The sequence below is a fragment of the Papaver somniferum genome, chromosome 10, assembly GCF_003573695.1.
Source record: "Papaver somniferum cultivar HN1 chromosome 10, ASM357369v1, whole genome shotgun sequence".
Classification (NCBI taxonomy): domain Eukaryota; kingdom Viridiplantae; phylum Streptophyta; class Magnoliopsida; order Ranunculales; family Papaveraceae; genus Papaver; species Papaver somniferum.
In genome coordinates, this window is record NC_039367.1 from 19,123,263 (window position 1) to 19,141,651 (window position 18,389).

Below are 18,389 nucleotides of genomic sequence, written 5' to 3' on the forward strand. Positions count from 1 at the left end.
CTCTTAGAAAGTTCCCTCGTGTAGGAATTGACATTTATGCCTCAACCATATTACAAGATTATCTTCATACATGTTTTCCCGAACCTAATGATGTCCATAGAGAAGCTCAGTTGTTAGAAACCCATCCTCTGGTTGATATGGTTAACCCAGGCTATGATACCAAGATTGACTTTGTTTTCCCACAAAAAACTTTTCTTCCAATTGTGGGAACATATGATTTTCAGATGTGTCGGATATTAAGTTTTGAGACTAAACCTAATTACTTTAGGATATTAGGGTCGACACATTTTCTTAAGAATGACCATTATTATGGTCAACTTTGTGAGTCTAATCTAATTGACTCAGAGGATCCCCAATTATTCAGGTTGTTGTTATGTGCTTCTAAGTTCTTAGTTGAGTTTTTCCAGACTCTAATACCTGAACCGGATCTTAGCTTTGAGGAAATCCAACCTATGAAAACCTTTTATTTAGACCCTTTTATAGAGCCTGAACCTGAACCACAACTAGATGTAGTTGTCTTAAGCAAGGGTATGTTCGATATCTTCTTGGTCTGTTGCAGTTTCCTCTTCTTGTGGGTAACACTTTTTGATCCAGATGACCCACAGTTATTCCGGCTACTACTATATGATTATACGTGGTGACTAATCCTTGCTTATTCTGGCTGAAGACTTTAAACTTAGCACTTATTGGGAGGTAACCCATGCTCATGCAACATGGTAATATCTTTCCTTAACTCTTTTTCTTCAAGTGGTAACTGTTTCTCCTTGTTCATGCTTTTAATTTTATCTTTAGAACATCGAGGACAATGTTAGATTTAAGTTTGGGGATATGGGAGAAACTTTTTAGTTTCACTTTTGAAACTTCTAGCGTCACATGGTATCCGGTTAGCTAAGTTTACATATTGTTTCTCACCGAAAAGATAGAAATTGGAATGCTAGAGATAACAACTTATTGAGACATTAGAGAAAAAGACATTGAGATCCTTGAAATTCAGGAGAGAACTTGTTCCTTTTAGAGGGTAACCGTGATGGACCTAACCATACATGATGGAAAGGCAAGTAGGTCAGGAAATGCCAGAAAGACAAAGCAACCTAACAATGTAGTCTTAGTTACTAGATTGCGACTCTCTCTCAGTAGAAACTTATCATCATCAACAAGCGGAGCGACATCAAAATCTATGAAGAAAGTTGAAGACGTTTTAGGTTTAGAAGCAACAATAGAAGAGAATAATTCAAAAATCAAAGTTGAAGTTATAAGAGCAAATGATATAAGTTGTTAGAATCCATGATACCAAGACATCACAAGTTACGAAGATCCAAGTTTTGAAAGTCCTTCTCTCATGGCCATGTAAATTTTTATGTAGTAATTTTTTTGTTTTCCAAAAAAAAATGAAACATCATTACGTTCTTTTTGTTCAATAAGGCCATAGGGAAGAATAAATTTATAAGTCAAGCAAGAAATCGAAGAGAAGAGTTAATTGTCAAGGTTCTATGAGGTTCGAGAGTTTATCATCAACAGTTGAAGACCGAAGAAGGCGTTGTTTCTACTGAGAACTGTGAGAGAGTCGAAGAAAGATGCATTTTGGTTGCTTTGTTAGTCTGCTTTCAATCTGGCACAAAATATTTCTAGCACTGGTTTAACTCATCACACGTAATTAGTCCAGCTGTGTAGCAGATGTCCCTATCATTTTTATCTCTCTCCTAATCTTATCCAGCTGTAAAGCAGCGGACGCATCTTACAATGTTTATCTAGCAGTCGTGTGGATGTGTCTCCCCTTTTCTTCAGTCAGCTTTAGAGCTGACACCACTAATTTCTCTGGCATTCTACTTACTTGGAGATAGGTTGAGAATATGTGTGTCCTCATAGCTCTTTGGATACTTGTGACCAATTAGGAGTAAAGGTTTTGTGGGTACACCTCTGGTAAACCCTCCGGAGACAACACTTCGCCGCTATGGCCACCTAGCGGTTTAACGGCCTACTGCACGTGCTATCTGTAGTCTTTTTATCTTTTCAAAAATAAATTTTGCTCGAGGACTAGCAAATAATAAGTTTGGGGGTATTTGATAGACACATTTTTGTGTCTAATTTGTCCTCAATGTCCGTATTGTTAGAACTCTATTTTTGTACTAATATTGTGTTTTTATGTATTTTTAGGAAATAAACATTTTTGGAAAATTCGGCTCGAAAAGTTGATTTTGGCACCCGGAGGACACGTGTTATTCGGACTCTCGCTTTTGGATAAGGGGTAACCTAATTACTAAGGGGGCCCCCAGGTCACCCCCAAGGCAGCTGTTATTCGCACCCCTACTCTGGATATGGGGCTACCAGTTTCTTCCCCATTTGAACCGAGTTTTTGCGGGAAAAATATTTCTTCACCTGCGTAATTGTTGAAGCAAATTTTGGACGTGATATAGGGAGATTCAATGGCTGATTTTTGGTAGGAAGTTGTGATATGTCCTATCAAACACTTTTTGGGCTTTTGGTTCGATCAAATTTGGTCAGAATTAGCTGGATAATTCACAGAATGCAAAACAGAGAAACACGGGTTGAACAAGGGATTGGAGAATATTTGAGCGTGTTCTGCCCATGCATGAGGGCTCTAGCAACATTGTGGGTCGTGTGTAAACATTTCTAGAGTGACCAGGATGGAAATCTACGCGTGAGAAGCTAAATCAGGGAAGAAAATATTCCCAGAATATTGTTTCATCAAACCGAGTTAAGAGAGAATTATCTCGAGTTATAGCGAGACTTCTTGATCATGTGGAGTATATATAGAGTGTTGGGGACTCATAGAAGAGGTGTCGAGAGTCTGGGGGGCTGAGGAGAGCCAGAGAAGAAGAAATTCGAGTTTTCCCAAACTTGGTTTCTGCTGCTGATGAAGAACATGAAGAACACGAAGAACGGACCTGCACCAGCAGTCATTTTTTTACAGTAGTAACGACTCACACCTGTGGGTCGTAGATCAGGCAGTCTTATTTGCCACAGCGTTTGCGACACAGCTGCAGCAGTCTTATTTTGTCAATGAGGGTCGTAGTTCTCTGGTTTTATTGTATTTCTCATATTCTCATCATTTGTAAACCATTTTTGAGCATCAATGAAATTCTTTGAGAGGTTTTCCAACATGATGAGCGGCTAATTCTCTCGTAACCAAGGCAATGGATGAAGCTATTTACACATGAACAATGGGTAACTATTTCATTTTCTCTAATATTTAATTATAATTCACTCAATCACTGCTTTTGCAGAGTTCTTAAAAGTTTACATAATTTTCTTCATTAGTTGTGATTCAGTTAGATAGGTTATGCTTTGGTTAGATAATCTATGCTTAAGGGATACAATTAATTTTTGAGAATATGTTTGATTATTTGTGGATTAAGAAATAAAGGATTAAAAGGATAATTAGAGTTATGAAATATTTGACATCATTCATGTGTAATAGTGGATTCTAGTGTCTTGGTTACCTCTCGCCCACTTTGTTAATATTTTTGTATATAATTTTATTAAATCTTTAAATTTAATCTTCACAAGTCCGAGAGTTTGAACCTCATTACTATAACATCCCCAAAAAGTATAATCAGTCTTGCTGCAACACTTAATGATACATCTGATCAGCATGACTCAGAAGGGGAAGAAATTTCCAGTGTTTCTTTCTTGGTCAATAAATACACCCGCACTTCTTGCTGGGGGCTTACTCGGTGTGCCCCAAATTCCCGAAAGGTAAATATCCATTATCATCCATAAAATTCGACTGAGAAAAGCCATGGATCCTAAATAGATGAACATTTATGGTCTAACTAACTAGTACATAATTTCTGGGAATTCAATCTGATGAATGTTACGACTAGATTTAATTAATCCATTGCTCTATACTAGCATATAATATGTCTAGGAGCGTTCAGATATGATGTGATCAACATCATATATTATTCTGGGTTAATCCAGACACCGGTAATGAATTCCGAATTCAAATAAAATGTGTTGAATCTTTCAGCTTTTAATAATGAAATGCATGGAATATTAAAAGCTCTGCCTCAGAAACCTCAATATTGCTATTATACGTTATTACCGCCATGATATTACAAAACTGCTATTCACTCCTTATGAAGATTCAAATTTTTTATGATTCTAATATTGATCAGAGGTACATGATTTCTGATGTGATTTTACGAATATGACCTTCATCAAAAATCCACCATCATAATAAGCTAGAAGAGAAATCGTTACAATTGATAAAAATCGCTCTGAAACATAGATTTTGCTCCATGTGTTATTTCTCCCTTCCAATACTTGCAAACTTATGCTCAAGATATCTTATTAATGTGAAGGAGGTTTTCTTATACAATCCTCACGAGTTAGGTCTTCAAAATCTCTCTAAGCGGGTGTTTTCCTTAACTAGTAACCCACATACGTGCCTAATAACCTTAGTTACTGTTGGCTTTGTCTGAACCACAATTATGACAATAAACTATTGCCAAAATCCTTAGATTTATGGTTAGCTTTATCCGAACTGTAACTATGACAAGAAAAACTTGCTAAAATACGCAGAGTTACAAATTGGTCCCGAGTTCCTGAAAGCTAGCCTTAGTTCCTCATGGATACTTTTTTATACTTCTCATTTTCGGCCACAACTTCTTCATCCGATGTACGATTGACCTTATTCTTTTTGGGTTGCATTCATTTCATCATCATCTACAAGACAACAATTATTGAATCTTTATAGATCTTCAATTTCATTTATGGTTGGCTTGGAATCAACCCGTAACTCCTCATGAAATTTTAATGGAAATTCAACTTGTTTTACGGTTAGCTCTGGGATACTTCTTACCAACCATAAATTCTCCTGGAACTTATTTCTGAGAGTAGTGTTTGCACCTTCCAACTTCTTCTTGTTATGCCGAAATGAACTCTTTTCCTCTCCTTAGCTCTTTCTAACATAACTTCTAATGATTTCGGATGATTCACCTAAAGAAATAAATAAAACAGAAAAAAAGAGTAATATAAAGATAATATGCAATAAATCTAATTGAAACAAGCATGATCAATGTTTTGAAAATCGGACCAAACCGGTCGGTTGGACCAGTAAATCGGTGAACCAGTAAGAAAAACGGTCTGGTTCAATATTGACCCACTAACATGTCAAAAAAACCAGTAAACCGGACGGTTGAACCAGTAACCAGTGAGACCCAGTCCGGTCTAAAACTGGGTTGACCTGGGCATGTTTAATAACATTGAAAAAAAAAAAGAATTTGTACATGACATTCTAAAGAATCGAAACATTGTATCTATTCATAAATCACCCATTCCATTGAAATCAGTGGAAGCTTCATAAAACATTGGCCCAATCTAAAAACCCCATTTATTTATCTCCTGAATCTTCTCAAAAACTTTGAGAATCTCTTAAGAGTTTTAAAAACATCGGTGTCACTCCATCAGAAACCAGTACTTCAGCACAAGATTAGATCTTATTATGGAATAGTAATTTTGATGATAAATTTTGGATGCAATTTTGACTTTTCTACACAAACAACAAAGAAGAAACGCTCAATTAAACGGAAAAGAGATAAAATCACAAAGTTGTGCAATTGGTGATAGTTTAAAAGTAACCAAAGAAAATTGGTCACAGAGTGTGAAAGAGGAACAAAAAAAGACAGTGAAGGAGGAAGAGAAACGGAAGGAAAAGGGATGGGGACTAAAAATGAGATTAGGTATTAAAGTTTTTCTTCTGAGAATTGTTTTATCCATACGTGACACAACTACCCTTTGACACTTCCTATCATCTTGTTTGCTTACTAACCCAACTTGATGTTTCACATTCGACATGTGTACTATAAACTAACAACCATCAAATATAGTTCCAGACATTCAAATCTAGAATGAAGAAAGGTTATTAACTTCCGACCAGTGACCCCCGGTTGAACCATTGGTTGACCCAGTTAACCCTGACCCAGTGATTTTATTGGATCAATGTCCGGTACGGTTTTTAAAACATTGGTATGGATTTGACATTAAAATCACATAAATTGCGCACTTATCAGATTTCACTTGAGTGAGATGCAAAAAGTTAGGAAAGGCATGATGTTTGACATGAGTACTTTGGGACATTCCAGTAAAGGTGGTACATGTCCAAGTCTTGTTGTTGGTGGTGTTATAGATACGAGTCATGGTATAAGGTCAACTCATGGAGGTGGAAGTCAACGAAGTTCGAGAAGTCGCTCAAGTCATGGCAGTCTAAGAAGTTTGAGAATTCGTTCTATGCAAAATGTCGTGGTAGATAATTATACTCTAAATATAGTGTTAGATACTCAAGTACGTGGTGGTGATGAAGTCATTGACATGGAAACAGTTCCTGGAAGTTTGTTTAACCAATTAACGACTGACACTATGATTCCTAGTGGTGGCTTGAATATTAAAGAAGTTAGGTAATACTCTTTGTACCCCAATTTCCATAATCACATCAGAATTTCAACCATTTTAAGGTCACCAATTTGCGGATTTCTATCGTGTTCCCCTCTGCACGAGTGATCCCATTAGTTTTCAATGTTTTGACGATTCTGAGGAGGCTCAACCCCCAAGTGAGTCCCAAACAAGTGAGATCTCTGCTATGTTGCACAACACTCTTGATCCACAAAACATGACCAATTTGATATTTATTGGTCAGGAAAATCAATGGTTTACGGATGTAATTTAATTTCATTATTTCCTATTTAATCGATTTATTTTTATTAATAAAAATTATCTTAAAATAAATGTTCAAATCTAAACTAGTTTTACATTTCATTAAGTTCTAACATTTAATTAAAAAAAAACGCCAATCGCATTACATAATACTTAATCAGAATTATATCCTTACACATGAATCTTATAGAGTTCATAGCATTTATCATGCTTAAACTGTCTTCTGTTGTCTTCAAAATAATTGGAATGAGCTCAAATTTTCTGAAAAAACAAATAAACTGAGTTGGGAGTAATAAGTTAACATGATTTCAATCAAATAAAACTAAGTTGTTAAAAAAATAAATAAGTTATTAAGATATAAGATACTCACTAGTTCTTCGATGGATGACCCAGAATGATCCCCTTTATCATCCACAAAATTTGCGCATATGCTCTTTCATCGTCATTGATAAACAAAAATCTTTGTTCAATGCTCGTATTTGTTTTTCTTGAATTTTTATCACCGGCTGCGCGATAACTTTTCGAATACACTGTCTCATAAATTAAAATTGGTTAAGTTGAAATCTCCATTGGTTGGACCTGATATCGAACATCGAATTAGAGAAACATTTTTTTCTTCAGTGAAGCGAGCACTAACCATGTTGAAATTAATTTAAAGTTAATAAGGTGCGACGTGAAATGCATTTAGGGTGAAGTATTTATGGAGGGAGGATTTCTGACCGTTGGATAGGGAACGACTTAGCGATGAACATGGCCTCGACCAATAGTCTTTATATCGTTGCTATTGTGCTGACCATCGAACGCTTCATTGATCATCGAGCCGACTCTATTGCTCGTTGGTCAGCCTCTCACACCATCTAAGTGGTATGTTTGACACTTAAACGATTACGTTCGCCACTTTTCTATATCCATTGTTGGTGCAAAAGTGGGAAACTACATCATGTATCCTGTGCATAGGAGGAACCGGCCTAATAAGTCGGTAATCGTTCTTGTTGACTGTATGCTGGTCCGTTGGTGTTTGTGATGCAGTGTTGTCTGAGAGGCCTGCTAGGCCCACCAAATTACGTTTGGGCCCTTTGATGAAATTTCCTTCTAGAGAAAGCAACTAATGGGGGCAGTTGGGGGTATTTCCGTAGTTTGAGAAAGAGTTTCGCCTCTTAGAAATGATTCACCATTTCACTGGAGGAGGGATTTTGAATTCCAAACTCAGTTTCTCTAATTATTGAAGGTTCTCTCTATTTCTCTAGTAACTGTTCATCTCTTTCTCCGATTAAGAATCAATTTAACCAGGTACTTTTGTTTCTTTCTCACCTTCATTTCATGACCTAATTTTCTTGCATAATCAAGCAATCAATTTCTCACCTGTTGTATCTGTTCTTAACTGTGCTTTCAGTTTCCAAGGACTCAAGTTGGGAGTTTTTGATCGATAAATTTCAAAGCAATGAACCCAAGTGGCTATACAGTAGAGGTTACCAGTCTTTCTCCTAGTGCTACAGAAAAAGATGTTTATGATTTCTTTGCTTTTTCTGGCACCATTGAACATGTCGAAATAATAAGGTATTAACTTGTTCCGAAACATCAAATAGATTGTTCTTTACTTAGATTATTATCTCATATCAGCTCCAACTTCATGGTATAGACAATTTATTATGCATCTGTCTTTTCTTTTTACAGTAGGTCAGTAGCAATGTTCTCTAATATGAACCCAAATTCAGTCCATATTTAGATTATTCAGTTTCAGTCTGTCCAATTAGTATTATACCGGTTGGGAAATAATATGTAAACTTAAGGTGCGAGTTCTAAAAGATGAACGATGGAATAGAGATCCTTCATTTGTTAGTGATTAATAGTATGATTTCACAAGCTACTCATAGTACTGGATTGTTGTGATGATGGGGTCACTAAAGGTATGGGATAACAAATGTCAAATGCAGTGAAATTGCTACCTCAATTGATCTCTTGCCCAGTTACCATAGTTTTAACTGATTTAGCGTTCTGATTAGAATTTATTCTTTTATTTTGAATTAAAGTGAAGAGGCTCTATCCTTTGAGGAAGTACTCTCTTCTTTCTTTGCTAATTATTAGTTATCTCAAAATCTGAGTTCTCATTGTGGATTATCAAAAACCTCATACATGGGCATGACAGTGTGAACCTACTACCAACCACTTCCATGAAACCATTTATCATTCAACTTTTCTTTTTGATACGCGCAGTTATACTTTTAAAACCTAATCAATTGGAAATGCCTTCCTCATTTCCCTTTTACTTTTATTTACTTATGTATGTCTGCAACAGATATGGTGAATATGCTTGCACTGCTTATGTAACATTCAAGGATGCCCATGCCCTGGAAACTGCTGTATTGCTCAGTGTGAGTTTTTCGTTTGTAAACTCTTTTATCATCCTCCTCTGCTCTCCCCCCACAACTCTACTCAGGGAAGTTTATTTTTTTAATAACTTCGAATTTTGATTATTCAGGGAGCTGTGATTGGGGACCAACGTGTCTGCATAACTCGCTGGGGGCAGAGTGGAGATGAATCTGATTTCTGGAATAGGCCATCATGGAAGATTGAAGAAGAAGATGGCGGATCAACAGTAAGTATCTTTCTTTTGCTTTAGAGTTTTTTGCATTAATGAGTCTGTAAGTTTGCTGAGTGCTGACTGCTTCCAAAACCCAGAGTTCAATTGAAATGGTTCCCCAAGAGTTTTTCTGAGTTTGATGAGTGAGATATTCAAATCCATTCACAAACTGACCATCACAAGTCTAGTACATTGTAGAAGCTAATGCATCTTATGGGCACGCCTTATGGCGAAAACATACATATGGAAAAACAAATTGATGCCTCATCCATAAACACTATCCCTGGGAAACCAACTTTTATGGTTCACATCTCATTGAGATTCCTGGGGTATTCCTAATTACAAGATTTGTACATCTCCCTTTAGGAATATCACTACACCCAATACTTGATGCTTCATCTTGTGAGTTTGTTTTCCATCTTTGGGTGCGAGTTTGTTTTCCATCTTTGAGTGCAGCCATCTGGTGACCCAAAGCTGGAGACAATGATTTCCAAGGAAATTTGGGTACCATAAGACTTGGTTTTTTTGTAAGATTACCTTGGATGTGGAAAAGAAAACAACCCACCATAAGGCTTGCCCTCAGAACTTGAGGTTGTGGCTCAGTACTTTCATGAAGAATTAGTAGAAACTGCAATAGCACAATTTTCTATAAAGCTGGTAATTGATTTTGAAATTTTCATCATCTTAGAGTACCCATAGAGATGCCCAGTATGTTCCTACTACTGGGGAAGCAGTAATGATGGCTCAGGATGTAGTTAGAACCATGTTGTCTAAGGGATATGTACTGGGAAGAGAAGCATTGAGCAAGGCCAAAGAAATTGATGAATCTCATCAAGTCTCAGCTACTGCAGCAGCCAAAGTTGCTGAAATGAGCAACAAATTTGGCCTGACTGATAAAATATCTGTGGGATTGGAGACCGTTAAATCTGTTGACAATAGATGCGGAGTATCGGAGACCACAAAGTCAGCCTTCTCTGCAGCGGGAAGAACAGCAGCAGCAGCAGCCACCACTGTTGTCAACAGCAGCTACTTTTCATGGGGAGCGCTGTGTGTTTCTGATGCTCTTGCTAAAGCAGCCAAAGCCGCAGCTGATTTAGGTAATCAGGCCAGTGGAAAGTGAAAGAATTTAGATAATTTGGGCCAGGTATAACTTGTGTGTTTCAATGTTGCAATATTTTAAATAGTTCGATACGTACTCGTATAAGCAGTTCTGCTATTATTAGATGTATATATTGATGCTATGTTTGTGTAGTAAACCTATTTGGGGTGCTGAAAACATTGCACCTTCTCACAGTTAATGCTTCATACAAATATATATAAGAATGACACTGTTATTAAGAAATTTAGGGCACCATCCTTATTCTGACACATTGTTGCCATCTTTGATTTCTGTTAAAATTCCCACAACTTTCTGACCAAAATCTGCCTTCATGTATAATGATGGGCCATTCCACCTTTCCGTTCCTTCATTTAACTTATTTTTATAGATCTGAAACATACTGCATTGCTCCCTTGCACTACATAGGGCCAATGGGGTAACTCTGTGCCATATGGCGCCACTACACCACCATCATAATCTGTTGGTTGAGATATTAGGCTCAACATAAATCTCAGATTTAAATTCAAACCCTGGTCCATCAGATGATTTGGTGGAAAGATATAGATATTATCCATTGTGGATGATAAATGCCTCCAAACCTTGCTAGTTTAATGTGTAGATTCTAATATCTTCTTTCCTTTAAGATGGTACGAATGATGGACCATTATGCATTGTACATTCTCACTTTAGCTTTCACATAGAAGTGTCCATCATCACTAATAATAAGACTCAAAAGACTTAAAGTTCTTACCTTTTACCTTTACTCAGAATTCTGCTGGTTCACATGGTGTTGGATCTGGGGAGTCTTTCTCTAAAATGATGACACATTATAAAAGCATGGTTATGCTGTTTTACTAGTCTTTCGGTACATGCTGATATAATCTTCTGCTTTTCTCTTAATTTTGTTAAAAGAAAGCTATGGGAAAAGACTCTATTGATTGTTACATCTTTGCACTTATTCGGGGCAGTTAGGAATCAAGACAAAATGAACCCACCAAAAATTCCTAGTAATGGAGAAGTTATTGTTTGAACAACTCTTGTTTGATTTGGTATTTAGAGGGGGGGTTTGAACATCAACTTCTTAGTCATTCTCAATCATAAACAATTCTCTTGATAAACAAAACAACAAAAGAATTGATACCGAAAAGCCAAACTTTCGGACCACGCTGAACGTCTTGCAATTGGCGTCACTCTCTCAGAGAGACCCAGTTCAGACTCATTTTAGCACCATATGCAGAAATGTAAACATGTGAAAATTGATTCATGTCAAACACTTGAAAAACAAAAAGATTATATATCATATAAACAAGAAACAAGTCTCATTTCCACTGAACAATTACAAATTACATATTCATGAATGAGTAATTCAACATTTCTCTCAAGAAAATAGAGAGAAATGAAACGTATATACTGCTTATTACCCAGAAATTGGGATATTTAAAAATAAAAAAACAAACAAACAAACTTATTAGTCCTTTTTCCTGAATCAATCTCACTCAAATCACTTCCTATGTTCATCTGAAAGATCTTCAACTATACAACAATTAATAAGAAAAATCACTTGAAAAACCAAAACCACATAGCTGAGCAGCTTCTCTTCCCTTTGCTAGTAACAACATACAGGACATCTGACAATTCCATTTTCATTACAATCAGGACATCTTTGAAATCCACCACCATCTTCTTCACATTCTTCTCTGTCTTCGCTTTCAAATTCATCATCATAGTCAGTGGCGCATTCTTCTTCATAATAGATCTTACAACTACCTGAACATCTTTCACATGGTACAAACCTTACATCTCCACAAGCTTCACAGACTCCATCATCAATATCACAACCTCGTAGTAACTTCTCCAATTCTCCGTCTTCATGTAATTGTTTTACTTCCTCATTTCCGCCAATGTAGTCTCCTTTTACGAAAACTCTAGGTAACACACCTCTGTATTCACTTCCCAATAGTTCTTTCAATTCATCTCTGAAACCACTATGCATCGATACGTCTCTCTCGTCAAGTCGATATCCAAATCCTTTCAGTATGACTCTTACATTGCAGCAGTCCTCGTACGTTTTTCTTACCCCTCGAAGACTTGTGAAGTATATCACCACCTTATTCTCACCATCTGGTGGGCATTTTGCTGGTGCAACTGCATTGCTTACCTTTTTTGAGAACAAAGAGTTGGCCACTTTCTCATTTTCCGGAGGTGTCTTTGGATTAATCACTGTATTATTCGGAGATAGTTCTTCCAGTGCATTTCTTAATGTAGAGATCATTTCTGGATCAAAATCTTCAGCGACTATCTTAGAATTTGAGTTTGCATCAATATCTTCATGCTCTAGCCATATTGGTTTCGGTGAGGCAGACTCATTTTCTTGTAGTGATGGTGTGGTGGGTTCATATACTTCTTGTGGTTTTTGTAAATGTTGTTCCTCTTGATCCACCATCTTAGAACTGTAATTTGTGGACCCATGATAAGACACACACCTATTCAGAAGATTCGGAGGAAGACGAAGTGGACTATGTTCATCTTCTAAACCTTCCATTAACTCCCAAGAATTGATAGTTTCAGGTTCACCAGGAGGTGTTCTGATCGGTGTTCTTGAAATAGCTTTAGGTATCTTCTCTTCTATCATATTAGACCAAGTCTTCGCCTGAATTACCTCCGTGGAGAACTCATTAATCTTGCCCTCACCATTCTCATAGTTCCTGTTGTCATACTCATCTTGATAGCTTCCACTAAATGTAATACCATCTAAATGATGATGATCAATAGAATCGAGTTTAAGAGAACCCAATGTAGTAGAGGTAAGAGCTACAAGATGATAGCTATCACCTTTACGTTGAGCCGGATGGTGAATTGGCATTGAATGACTACGAGAAAGAGGATTTTGACAGTGTTGGCATCGCGACGAAGATTTCTTCGTACTTGAACTTGCACAACCCATTTTTTCAGAATTTGATTGGGAAAAAAAAATGATAGGGGAGGATTATAAAGCCTAATAGAGATGAATTTAGGAAAGACAGACAAACTCAGATGGCTGACTGACACAGTCTTTAACTGTTATTATTGATGGGCAAAGGTACTTACTTTATATGAAACAAAGGGGGTTTGGATTTGGTTTTCTTTTTTGATGAATTTATTATGAGGATTTAGATCTGATAACAGCTAAATTGGAAACTGATTGAGCTTTAAATGAAACTTCAAATCAGAAAAAAAAAGTATATCACTAACAATTGAAAATATGTTAGCAATTTTAATAAACTGGGAAATGAATGAGAAATACCTTGATGAAACAAACCCCCCCCCTGGAAATTATCTGATCTTTCAACCCACGATTAAGAAACTCAAACAGATATGTTTCTGATCTTGGAATTTGTGCAGAAATCCAGAATTAAATACATCTAAAACCCATAATTACCTTGATGATGATGGTATTTGTTTAATTCAACTGATTCCATAATCTCTCTGACAGAAGAAGAATAAGAGGAAGAAACAGAGACCCTTTTTTTCTTAGTTCATCAATTCCTCAAAAAACCAATCTTTATGTGAAAATGGTTTTTCTTTAAAACCTCTCTCTGCTGGGGAAAGAGGAGAGAATGAAGAAGGAAGGAATGGGAAAGTCAGGGGCTTTGCATTTAGAAATTCAACAAGTCCACCATTGTATGCCAAAAGTGAAAAAAAAAAACCTCAAGATAAAAATTCAAATTCGGTTACCAACTAATCAGTTTCTCTGTCGAAAAGAAATTCTCTGAAGAGAATAGGTTTAAAAACAAAAGTGGGGTTGGTGGAATTGTTGGTTAAGAAATAGTTGAAGAAATCAAAACACAAGTCTTTATCACTTCTGTATATTCTAATCCATCTAATATTTAAGACAATCTAAGTGGCGATGAAATTCTGGGAACAGTACCCTTTGAATCTTCAAAGAAGTGTTCTTATTTAATCTAGTTATATATAAGTATCTTTCTCTCTGTCACTCACTCCAATTTAGACTTCTAGAATCTAGAAAGAGAAAGTAAACTTTAAGAAGAAAGTATTGGGTGTACTTGTGCAACTGGTATTTTTTCTACTCGGTTTTTGCTGTTATTTTCATCATGACCTGGTAAAATGTAGGCTAAATGGAATCTTCTGTCTTGTAGGAAATGTCCGATAAGGCGGGTGAGTGATACTGTGACAGGTGCGCGGCCGTGTTTCTTTTTTGTTTTCTCTCTATAAATATTTTCCTGTTACCGTTATCGCTTTATCCAGGCGAAACCTAGCAGTTTCTTGTCATCTGGATCGGTTTCCAATCCATGTTAAAAAAATCCATTTGCCATGCTTGGTGGTATGGTAAACCAGTCCGCCACTATGGTAGAACAGTTGGGCGATTGAATCCCTATCGATCGATGTATTGTTATTATCGCCAACATTCGACTTAGTATTGCTAATAATCGACTGTATAGAGCTTATAGATATCACACCTCCCTTTTTTACATCTTCTCTTCCTTTTTCCTGGGAAAGAAGTTGAATGGAGTGAATAGAAATCCTCGTTTTTTTAATCGTCATTCGGGGTGATGACCTAAACAGATAGTTATACGAGTGAAACAAAACATCTTCTAGATTAGCAGTAAAAAGGTTGAGACTCATTTCCTATGTACAAGAGTTTCTTTAGTTACTTCCTTCTAAATATAAGTGAGAAAAGAAAAAGAAACAGAAAAATCAAAGCATCGCGCCCTAGCCAGTGGATTAAATTATGAGCATGATAAAGACTATGAGTTTTAACATGTTAGATAACTAGTTGGTGATGGTGTACTCCCTGTGCACATATCTGGCAATCCAGGACGAGTAAATTCAGTTGCTCAAAGAGGTGGGTGGTCTGAGTTTCATCTGGTGTTCAGGTTACTACTCCCTTATGTTCAAGAAAGAGTCTGAAGATATTCTTGGTGGCGTTTATATGATATACAACATAGAGACCATAGCATTCAAATAATTCAAATTATATTGGAACGATGGTAGATAATAAAAATGCGTATTTTTTCAAAGATTTTTAATGTGGTAAGTTTGTTTTTTCTTGTAATTAAACTTTAAGATTTTGTTTTTAGTTTTATAAACTTCAACGAACTTTAAATTTGAATATGTTGTTAAATATGGTTACATCGTTAGATTCGTACATATCGATGGGAATTCCATGTGAAGGAAGTTTACTCCATTTAACAGAATAAATTGGGAGTCGGAAGATAGATGGAAATACCAACTTTGTTGTACTCAAATGATCTAGAAGAAAATCAGGTATATAGAAAAATAAAAGCATATGGATTAAAGGTTGCTGGGTTGAAAATGAAACAAAACAGGATAAAAACTATACAAGATGAATACTCTGAAGATTATGAGGAACTCAAACGTGTGTTTGTGTTGTGGATAACAAGAATATTTGGCACGTGCATATGCACGTGCTTGCAACGTATTGAAACACACTACATGTCTATACAAAATTTAGAGGGACATGAAGCACTATAGCATTTCACGGATGATTCAGAATTAGACTTAATATTCCGATCGATCTCATCCGTAAGATTGCGGTAGACTTACTTGACTCTGCCTTTGAAGGCATGAAGTCACTTAAGTGCGAGATCTGGGCAAAAAGATCCCATTATTTCCCATTATCTCCTCTCTCTTTCTTCTCCTCTCTCTGTAAAACGAACATAACCACCAATTTCCTTTGACTTCAATTTCCACCACACCTTGTTTGTTTGTTCCTACTTCTCCTTCACGAAGACCACCACCATATTCGTGTGTTATTTGCGTAATACGCTAATTAATAAATCCAATTTTTGCAATTAGCTTAAATTTCTTTTTTGTGTTCTCTGGAGGATTAAAGGTGCTTCTTTGATTGGGTTAATGTTTCAAGGATACGGGTCAGATTTATTTACTACTTTGATTTGATTATGGAGAACATTTTTCCTTTTTGGATGAAATCCGAGTTTCGATAGTTATAATTTCGATTTTATTTTCAAATTACGTTTGTACCCATATCTAGTTTATGTAATTGTTTAGATAAAAAATGAAACTGAGGATAAATTTGGGAAACCCAAATTTGCAGCTTCAAACACTGTTGCTAAGTAGAGTTCTCTTTATATAATAGATAGATAAGACAATGTATATTTTCAAATGCTAGCTCACTGGTATTAATTGGTTTTTTCGAATCATTAGAAGATTTGGGGCAATTACTGAGATATGACTGGGGGTCTCCAGAGGTAAAATATTGGAGGTAAAAATCAATATTTTTCTCGAATCATTGGAATATTACGTAGCCCTAGGTAGTTGCTCGACGTGTGGCAAAGAAAGCTTTAACGGTTTTTGGGGAGTATTGGAGGTAAGAACTAATAATTTTCACACTATTTATTTATTATTTTGATATGATAAATATCTAACCAACAGTGTTATTATTTTCAGTATTGGTGGTACACATATTTCCGTGTTTGTGAACCTTTTCTTCACAATCACATCAGTGTTTTTCCAGTCATATAGAAGTATAATGCCTATAATTGGCCAAAAGATCATATTGAAGATGGTTAACATGATGCCATTGTTTAAGGGACTCAACAGATATGTTGAATAATCCTTAATGTTGTTTCCACGTCGTATGCAACAATCCCATAGTTTGAAGATGTGAAAGCCTGAGAATGCTAGACCTAAGCCTTAAGAAGATCGTGTTTTACACTCCTATTTATGAAAAGAGTGTTTGGTATGCGAAAGACTACTTCTTTAATTGCAGAGAAGAATGTTGATATCGATCAACCCCTATTCAAGTGAATAGAGGTTTTTCAAGATGACTGGGAGAAATTGATACGGGATGGTCCACATCGGGAAGAAGCTGAAAATTTGATCTAGGAGCCGAGATATAAAAATATCTTTATTGCTTAAACACTAATATTAATCCCAATATTGTTATGCAATCACAAATTTTGGGCCGGATGGATTACCCAACTATAGGTAGTATGTCACTTACTGATGATTATTTTCCTTCCCAACCTCCACCAGAGACGAGCGACACATTTTCATATCCTAGTCAAGCGGGTTCATCGTCGACTATACCACGATTTTCTTGGGACGTAGAGATTCTATCTATGTCTGGAGATATTGTTACTGTTTCGATTGTTCCTAGTGCAATCGAACGGACTTATCCATACCGTGGATAAATGTTATTCGGAAGCAATATAAGAACCAGTTGAACGATTATTATGATCTACTACATGGATTTCAGAGATTCCACTTCACTGATGTGCAAAGAGTGAGGGAAAGCATGATATTTGACATGAGTACTCTGTGATTCCAGTCATTGGTGGTACGGGTACTGCTCATGGTGGTACAGGTCCAAGTCATGGTGGTAGAGTTATGAGACACAGTGTATGCTCAAGTCCTAGTGGTAGACGTACGAGTCCTGCAGGTTCAAATCAAAGAAGTTTGAGAAGTTGTAGAAGTCAAAGAAATTTGAGAAGTCGTTCGAGGCAGAATGTAGTGGTAGATAGTTCTACTCCAAATATAGTATTAGGTACTCAAGTACATGGAGGTGATGAAGTCATTGACATGGAACCGAATCCTAGAGGTTTGTTTAACCAATTGGATTTTAATAAAAAAATTGATATTGTTAAATAAATTATATCTAAGAGACATGATTGGAGATATAATAAAGGAAAAAATAGTTCTAATAAACAAGAGGTAAGAGAGAAATTATGAATAAAAATAACTCAAAAACAGAAAACTGAATACAAATGCTTAGTTTCTTTCAAAAACCACATGAAAACTGAGTTTCTGTAAAAATAAATAAAAATAAATCTGTACAATGAGGAACAAATATGTTATATTCATTAACCAAGCCAAGCGTTTTCACCACATTTGAACTTAGTGATGCCCCCATAGTGGTTGACTTAAACACCACCGTAATGCTTGGCCTTGGAATAACAAAGTTAAACATGATAAAGGAAAGGAGGTTGTGAATACAAACATTCTCCACAAATTTTATTTCACCAACAATATTTTAGTTGCAACATCCGGTAA

The 18,389-nt window shown here is 36.2% G+C and overlaps 2 protein-coding genes across 2 annotated transcripts; one reads left to right on the plus strand and one right to left on the minus strand.

The window, feature by feature from the left end:
* The first annotated feature begins 7,812 nt into the window (after window positions 1-7,812).
* On the plus strand, window positions 7,813-10,598 carry LOC113315174 (binding partner of ACD11 1-like). Its single transcript, XM_026563474.1, has 5 exons — window positions 7,813-7,965; window positions 8,069-8,232; window positions 8,972-9,047; window positions 9,155-9,271; window positions 9,945-10,598. Exons 2-5 carry the CDS (start codon window positions 8,117-8,119, stop codon window positions 10,374-10,376), a joined length of 741 nt encoding a protein of 246 aa, XP_026419259.1. The 5' UTR covers window positions 7,813-7,965; window positions 8,069-8,116; the 3' UTR covers window positions 10,377-10,598.
* A 1,052-nt stretch (window positions 10,599-11,650) lies between these two features.
* Window positions 11,651-14,338, minus strand: LOC113318618 (uncharacterized protein At5g39865-like). Its single transcript, XM_026566807.1, has one exon. The coding sequence runs from the start codon at window positions 13,297-13,299 to the stop codon at window positions 11,962-11,964; it is 1,338 nt and encodes a 445-aa protein (XP_026422592.1). The 5' UTR covers window positions 13,300-14,338; the 3' UTR covers window positions 11,651-11,961.
* Between the last annotated feature and the right edge of the window lie 4,051 nt (window positions 14,339-18,389).